The sequence below is a fragment of the Serinus canaria genome, unplaced genomic scaffold (genome assembly GCF_022539315.1).
Source record: "Serinus canaria isolate serCan28SL12 unplaced genomic scaffold, serCan2020 HiC_scaffold_408, whole genome shotgun sequence".
In the NCBI taxonomy this organism is placed as follows: Eukaryota; Metazoa; Chordata; class Aves; order Passeriformes; family Fringillidae; genus Serinus; species Serinus canaria.
This window is the reverse complement of record NW_026108522.1, coordinates 1-8,022: the sequence shown is the minus strand read 5'-3', so window position 1 is coordinate 8,022 and position 8,022 is coordinate 1. Positions and strand designations below refer to the sequence as shown.

Here is an 8,022-nt window from a genome sequence, read left to right as displayed (position 1 = left end):
GAATACCAAAGATTTGGGGGATGGACAATTCCCAAATCTCTGGATTTTTGGGATGTGGTGGCATCTCCCATGGCTTTAAATCCCCAGGAATGTCCAAGGATCTGGGAGATGGAAAACCCCCCATTCCATGGATTTTTTTGGGATTGTGGTGGCATCTCCCAGGGCTTCAAATCCCCGGAAACGTCCAAGGATTTGGGGGATGGACAATTCCAAACTTTCTGGAATTTTGGGATTGTGGTGGCATCTCCCGAGGCTTCCCAACCCTGAGACCATCCAAGGATTTGGTGGATGGAAAATTCCTAAATCTCTGGGATTGTGGTGGCATCTCCCGATGCTTCAGATCCCTGAGACCATCCAAGATCTGGATGACCTCCAACTCCCCATTCCCTGGGTTTTTTTGGGATTGTGGTGGCATCTCCTGGGGCTTCAAATCCCCAGGAACATCCAAAGATTTGGGGGATGGACAATTCCCAAATCTCTGGATTTCTGGGATTGTGGTGGCATCTCCCAAGGCTTCAAATCCCCAGGAATATCCAAGGGTTTGGGGGATGGACAACCCCCCCATTCCCAGATTTTTTTGGGATTGTGGTGGCATCTCCCAAGGCTTCAAATCCCCAGGAACGTCCAAAGATTTGGGGGATGGACAATTCCTAAATCTTTGGTTTTTTGGGATTGTGGTGGCATCTCCCAAGACTTCCCAACCCTGAGACCATCCAAGATCTGGGTGACCTCCAGCCCCCCATTCCCAGATTTTTTTGGGATTGTGGTGGCATCTCCCCAGGCTTCAAATCCCCAGGAACATCCCAGGATTTGGGGGATGGACAATTCCTAAATCTCTGTATTTCTTGGATGTGGTGGCATCTCCCGAGGCTTCCCAACCCTGAGACCATCCAAGGATTTGGGGGATGGACAATCCCCCATTCCATGGATTTTTTTGGGATTGTGATGGCATCTCCCAAGGCTTCAAAACACCAGGAACATCCAAGGATTTGGGGGATGGACAATTCCTAATTTTCTGGTTTTTTGGGATTGTGGTGGCATCTCCCAAGGCTTCAAAACCCTGGGACCATCCAAGATCTGGGTGACCTCCAGTCCCCATTCCCAGATTTTTTGGGGGATTGTGGTGGCATCTCCCAAGGCTTCCCAACCCTGGATCCATCCAAGGTCTGGGTGACCTCCAGCCCCTCATTCCCAGATTTTTTTGGAATTTTGGTGGCATCTCCTGGGGCTTCAAATCCCCAGGAATATCCAAAGATTTGGGGGATGGACAATTCCCAAATCTCTGGATTTTTGGGATGTGGTGGCATCTCCCATGGCTTTAAATCCCCAGGAATGTCCAAGGATCTGGGAGATGGAAAACCCCCCATTCCATGGATTTTTTTGGGATTGTGGTGGCATCTCCCAGGGCTTCAAATCCCCGGAAACGTCCAAGGATTTGGGGGATGGACAATTCCAAATTTTCTGGTTTTCTGGGATTGTGGTGGCATCTCCTGGGGCTTCCCAACCCTGAGACCATCCAAGGATTTGGTGGATGGAAAATTCCTAAATCTCTGGGATTGTGGTGGCATCTCCCGATGCTTCAGATCCCTGAGACCATCCAAGATCTGGATGACCTCCAACTCCCCATTCCCTGGGTTTTTTTGGGATTGTGGTGGCATCTCCTGGGGCTTCAAATCCCCAGGAACATCCAAAGATTTGGGGGATGGACAATTCCCAAATCTCTGGATTTCTGGGATTGTGGTGGCATCTCCCAAGGCTTCAAATCCCCAGGAATATCCAAGGGTTTGGGAAATGGACAACCCCCCCATTCCCAGATTTTTTGGGATTGTGGTGGCATCTCCCAAGGCTTCAAATCCCCAAGAACGTCCAAAGATTTGGGGGATGGACAATTCCTAAATCTTTGGTTTTTTGGGATTGTGGTGGCATCTCCCATGGCTTCAAATCCCCGGGAATGTCCAAGGATCTGCGTGACCTCCAAGCCCCCATTCCCAGATTTTTTGGGATTGTGGTGGCATCTCCAGGGGCTTCAAATCCTCAGGAACATCCAAAGATTTGGGGGATGGACAATTCCCAAATCTCTGGATTTTTGGGATTGTGGTGGCATCTCCCGGGGCTTCCCAACCCTGAGACCATTCAAGGATTTGGGGGATGGAAAACCCCCCATTCCATGGATTTTTTGGGATTGTGGTGGCATCTCCCAAGGCTTCAAATCCCCAGGAACGTCCAAAGATTTGGGGGATGGACAATTCCTAAATCTTTGGTTTTTTGGGATTGTGGTGGCATCTCCCAAGACTTCCCAACCCTGAGACCATCCAAGATCTGGGTGACCTCCAACCCCCATTCCTAGATTTTTTCTGGGATTGTGGTGGCATCTCCCAAGGCTTCCCAACCCTGGATCCATCCAAGGTCTGGGTGACCTCCAGGCCCCCATTCCCAGATTTTTTTCCCGGGATGGCGTCACCTCCTGGGGCCGTGCCCTCAGCGCCTCCAGGGCGCAGGAGAAGGCAGTGGGGTCGGGTGTGGCGGCGCCGATCCGGCAGGATTCCAGCACCACCTGGAAGTGGCTCCGGAGCTGCTCCTGGAGCGCGGCCGTCAGGGACCTCCAGGGGCTGTCGTCCACCCAGGTGTTGGTCAGGACGCAGGTCTGGAATCCTGGGAAAAGTTAAAAAATGGGAATTCTCCACCCCGGACCTCGGGATGTGTCCTTTCCTCCCCGGCCGTGGGTTTGGAGATGTTCTGAGCCTGAGGTTCTCCAGGGTTCCTCAGGAATGAGGAGGTCCTGGGAAGGTCAGAGGGAGGTGGGAGCTCCGGGGGTGGCAGTCATGGAGGTTGGGGAGATGGAGAACTCTGGGTAGGACCAACCAGGACCTCATGGTGGGAATGGCCAGGATTTCATGGTGGGAATGACCAGGACCTTGTGGTGGGATGGACCAGGACCTCCAGGTGGGATCAACCGGGACCTTGTGGTTGGAATGACCAGGATCCCATGGTAGGACTGGCCAGGACCTTGTGGTGGGACCAACCAGGAACTCATGGTGGGAATGGCCAGGACCTTGTGGTTGGATCAACTTGGATCTCATGGTGGGATCAACCAGGACCTCATGTGGGAATGACCAGGACCTTGTGGTGGGACGGACCAGGATCTCATGGTGGGATCAACCTGGACCTCGTGGTGGGAATGACCAGGACCTTGTGGTGGGACTGGACAGGACCTCGTGTGGGAATGACCAGGATGTCATGGTGGGATCAACCTGGACCTTGTGGTGGGAATGACCAGGACCTCGTGGTGGGAATGACCAGGACCTCATGGTGGGACTGACCAGGATCTCAGGGTGGGAATGGCCAGGGTCTCATGGTGGGAATGACCAGGACCTTGTTGGATCAATTTGGACCTCGTGGTGGGAATGACCAGGATCTCATGGTGGGAATGGCCAGAACCTCATGGTGGGAATGACCAGGACCGTGTGGTGGGATGGACCAGGACCTCGTGGTGGGATCAACCTGGACCTCATGGTGGGAATGAGCAGGATCTCATGTGGGAATGACCAGGACCTTGTGGTGGGAATGGCCAGATCCCCATGGTGGGAATGGCCAGGATCTCATGGTGGGAATGGTCAGGATCTCATGGTGGGAATGGCCAGGACCTCGTGGTGAGACTGACCAGGACGTTGTGGTGGAAATGGCCAAGATCCCATGGTGGGAATGACCAGGACCTCATGGTGGGAATGACCAGGATCTCATGGCAGGACTAGCCAGGACCTTGTGGTGGGACCAACCAGGATCTCATGGTGGGATCAACCTGGACCTTGTGGTGGGATGGACCAGGACGTCGTGGTGGGATCAACCTGGACCTCATGGTGGGAATGAGCAGGACCTTGTGGTGGGAATGACCAGGACCTCATGGTGGAAATGGCCAGATCCCCATGGTGGGAGGGACCAGGACCTCGTGGTGGGACCAACCAGGATCTCATGGTGGGAATGATCAGGATCTCATAATGGGAATGGCCAGGATCTCATGTGGGAATGACCAGGATGTCATGGTGGGAATGACCAGAACCCGTGGTGGGATACACCAGGATCTCGTGATGGGAATTGCCAGGATCTCACGGTGGGAATGACTCCCAACATTCCCAACGTTCCATTCCCACCATTCCCACCATCCCATTCCCACCATTCCCATCATCCCATTCCCACCATTCCCAAGATTCCATTCCCACTATTACCAAGGTTCCATTTCCAACATTCTCAAGATTCCATTCCCACCATCCCATCCCCACCATTCCCAAGGTTCCATTCCCACCATTCCCAAGGTTCCAAACCCACCATTCCCAAGATTCCATTCCTATCATTCCCAAGATTCCATTCCAACATTCCCACCATCCCATTCCCACCATCCCCAAGGTTCCAAACCCACCAATCCCAACCCACCATTCCCAACATTCCCAACACTCAGGACCCAGCATCCCACCATTCCCAAGGTTCCATCCCACCATCCCACCATCATCCCATTCCCAACGTTCCCAAGGTTCCATTCCCACCATTCCCAAGGTTCCATTCCCACCATCCCCAGAATTCCCGGCATTCCCGGGTGTCCCCACCGTGTCCCCGGAGCTCGGTGGCCGCCCGCAGCAGCCGCCATTCCCACCATTCCCAAGGTTCCATTCCAACCATTCCAAAGATTCCAAACTCACCATTCCCAACCCACCATTCCCAACATTCAGGATCCACCATTACCAAGGTTCCATTCCCAGCATTCCCAAGATTCCATTCCCACAGTTCCATTCCCACCATTCCCACCATCGCATTCCCACTATTCCCAAGGTCCAATCCCACCATCCAAGCCCCATTCCCACCATTCCCATCAGGCCCCATCCCACATTCCCAAGGTTCCATCCCACCATCCCAAGGCCCATTCCCAACATTCCCAAGTTCGCCACTCCCACATTCCCAAGGTTCCAAACCCACCAATCCCAACCCACATTCCCAACATTCCCAACATTCAGGACCCACCATCCCACCATTCCCAAGGCTCCATTCCCACCATTCCCACCATTCCCAAGGTTCCATTCCCACCATTCCCATCATTCCATTCCCACCATTCCCAAGGTTCCATTCCCACCATTCCCAAGGCTCCATTCCCACCATTCCCAAGGTTCCATTCCCACCATTCCCAAGGTTCCATTCCCACCATTCCCATCATCCCATTCCCACCATTCCCAAGGTTCCATTCCCACCATTCCCAAGGTTCCATTCCCACCATTCCCATCATCCCATTCCCACCATTCCCAAGGCTCCATTCCCACCATTCCCAAGGTTCCATTCCCACCATTCCCAAGGTTCCCAGAATTCCCACCCCCGGCATTCCCGGCATTCCCGGCCTGTCCCCACCGTGTCCCCGGAGCTGGGTGGCCGCCCGCAGCAGCCTAGGCTCCAGGCGGCCGCGCTGCCGCAGCTCCCGGAAGGGCCGGGACACTGAGAATCCCTCGGGAATGGCCACGCCCAGCGAGCGGCACCGGGCACGGCAGCCGTCCTCCAGCCCCTCCAGCAGCTGGGAAAAATGGGAAATCTGGGAATTCTGGGTGGGAATTCCCAACATTCCGGGAGATTCTGGGGGAAAACCCCTAAATTTGGGAAATTCTGGGTGGGAATACCCAAAATTCTGGGAGATTCCGGGGGAAAAAAACCAAAATCTGGGAAATTCTGGGTGGGAATTCCCAAAAATCTGAGAAATTCTGGGGGAAAACCACCAAAATCTGGGAAATTCTCGGGTGGAAAAGCCCCAAAATCTGGGGAAAATCCCAGCTGGAAAAGCCTCAAAATTCTAGGGAAATCCCAGTTGGAAAAGCTTCAAAATCTGGGAAATTTCTGGTTGGAAAAGCCTCAAAATCCCAGTTGGAAAAGCCCCAAAATCTGGGAAATTTCTGGTTGGAAAAGCCTCAAAATCCAACAAAAATCCCAGTTGGAAAAGCTCTAAAATCTGGGAAATTTCTGGTTGGAAAAGTTCCCAAATTTGGGAAATTCCTGGTTGGAAAAGCCCCAAAATCTGGGAAAAATCCCAGCTGGAAAAGCTCCAAAATCCGGGGGGAAATTCCAGTTAGAAACTCCCAACATTTGTGAAATTCCCAGTTGGAAAAGCTTCAAAATCTGGGAAATTCCCAGCTGGAAAAGGCCCAAAATTTGGGAAATATCCCAGTAGGAAAAGCCTCAAAATTCTGGGAAATCCATGCCTGGAAAAGTCCCCAAAATTGGGAAATTCAGGGTTGGAAAAGCTTCAAAAATTCCAGAGAAATCCCAGCTGGAAAAGGCCCAAAATTTCGGGAAAATCCTGGTTGGAAAAGTTCCAAAATCTGGGAAATTCCAGGTTGGAAAAGCCCCAAAAATTCCAGAGAAATCCCAGCTGGAAAAGGTCCAAAATCTGGGGGAAATTCTGGGGGTGGATCCCAAACCCAGGGGTGGATCCCAAATCCCAGAGGTCTGAGATCCCCAAGGTGGATCCCAAACCCTGGGCTGGATCCCAATCCCGGGGTCGATCCCCAATCCTTGGGTGGATCCCAAATCCCACAGTGGATCCCAACCCCCGGGGCCAATCCCAAATCCCAGAATGGATCCCAAATCCTGGAGTGGATCCCAAATTCTGAGGTCAATCCCAATCCCAGGGTGGATTCCAGTCCCCGGAGGGGATCCCAAATCGTGAAGCCCTGGGGTGGATTCCAAACCCCGGGGTGGATCCTGACCCCAGAGTTGATCCCAAACCCCAGGGTGGATCCCAAATCCCAACCCCCAACCCCCAGGGCAGATCCCAAACCCTGGGGTGGATCCTGATCCCGCAGTGGATCCCAAACTCCAGAGAGGATCCCAAACCCACAGTGGATCCCAATCCAGGGGTGGATCCCAGCCCCATGGTGGGTCCAAAAACCTGGGTGGATCCCAAACCCTGGGGTGGATCCTGATCCCACAGAGGATCCCAAACCCCAGGGCAGGTCCTTATTCCAGGGTGGATCCCAAATCCCAAATCCTGTGGTGGGTCCCAACCCTGCCCCCCCACCCCCCCCCCCAGTGGATCCCAACCCCCGGGGCCAATCCCAAATCCTGGAGTGGATCCCAGTCTGAGGTCAATCCCAATCCCAGGGTGGATTCCAGACCCCTGAGTGCATCCCAAACCGTGAACCCCCGGAGTGGATCCCAAACCCCGGGGTGGATCCTGACCCCAGAGTGGATCTCAACCCCTGGGCAGATCCCAAACCCTGGGGTGGATCCTGATCCCACAGAGGATCCCAAACCCCAGGGTGGGTCCTGATCCCAGGGTGGATCCCGAACCCCAGAGAGGATCCCAAACCCCCAGGGTGGATCCCAACCCCAGGGTGGATCCCAAACCATGGAGTGGATCCCAAATCCCAACCCCCAAACCCCAGGGCAGATCCCAACCCCAGGGAGGATCCCAAACCCTGGGGTGGATCCTGATTCTGCAGTGGATCCCAAACTCCAGAGAGGATCCCAAACCCTGCAGTGGATCCCAAACCCCTGGGGTGGGTCCCAACTCCCGGGGTGGGTCCTGATCCTGCAGTGGATCCCAAACTCCAGAGAGGATCCCAAACCATGGAGTGGATCCCAAATCCCAACCCCCAAACCCCAGGGCGGATCCCAACCCCGGCGTGGATCCCAAACCCTGCGGTGGGTCCTGATCCCGCTGTGGATCCCAAACTCCAGAGAGGATCCCAACCCCACAGTGGATCCCAAAACCCCGGGGTGGATCCCAGCCCCATGGTGGGTCCAAAAACCTGGGTGGATCCCAAACCCTGGGGTGGATCCTGATCCCACAGAGGATCCCAAACCCCAGGGCTGATCCCAAACCCCGGGGTGGATCCTGATCCTGCAGTGGATCCCAAACTCCAGAGAGGATCCCAAGCCCCGGGGTGGATCCCAAACCCCAGGGTGGATCCCAAGCCCCGGGGTGGGTCCCAACTCCCGGGGTGGATCCCGAACCCACAGCAGATCCCGATCCAGGGATGGATCCCAATCGTA

At 54.4% G+C, this 8,022-nt stretch overlaps 1 protein-coding gene and 2 long non-coding RNA genes across 6 annotated transcripts; 1 reads left to right on the top strand and 2 right to left on the bottom strand.

Moving 5' to 3' along the window:
* Nucleotides 1-2,461: 2,461 nt before the first annotated feature.
* LOC103825122 (bifunctional epoxide hydrolase 2) lies at nt 2,462-5,548 on the bottom strand (the record flags this gene model as incomplete). Its single annotated transcript, XM_050987893.1, has 2 exons — nt 2,462-2,652; nt 5,389-5,548. Coding segments are annotated over 2 exons (351 nt in total), but the record flags the coding sequence as incomplete, so codon positions are not given.
* LOC127061265 (uncharacterized) lies at nt 2,858-3,999 on the bottom strand. Of its 2 annotated transcripts, XR_007780763.1 has the most exons (4): nt 3,898-3,999; nt 3,668-3,713; nt 3,121-3,189; nt 2,858-2,914 (listed from the first exon to the last, which is right to left on the bottom strand). It is a non-coding gene; the product is annotated as an uncharacterized LOC127061265 (long non-coding RNA). The 2 variants fall into 2 exon arrangements; XR_007780764.1 differs by lacking the exons at nt 2,858-2,914; nt 3,121-3,189 and adding an exon at nt 3,467-3,552.
* LOC127061264 (uncharacterized) lies at nt 4,213-5,326 on the top strand. 3 transcript variants are annotated; one of them, XR_007780760.1, is made up of 3 exons: nt 4,213-4,227; nt 5,029-5,175; nt 5,291-5,326. It is a non-coding gene; the product is annotated as an uncharacterized LOC127061264 (long non-coding RNA). The 3 variants fall into 3 exon arrangements; XR_007780762.1 differs by lacking the exon at nt 4,213-4,227 and adding an exon at nt 4,498-4,525 and having other exon boundaries at nt 5,061-5,175; nt 5,222-5,326; XR_007780761.1 differs by lacking the exon at nt 4,213-4,227 and adding an exon at nt 4,498-4,525 and having other exon boundaries at nt 5,061-5,221.
* Nucleotides 5,549-8,022: the final 2,474 nt, after the last annotated feature.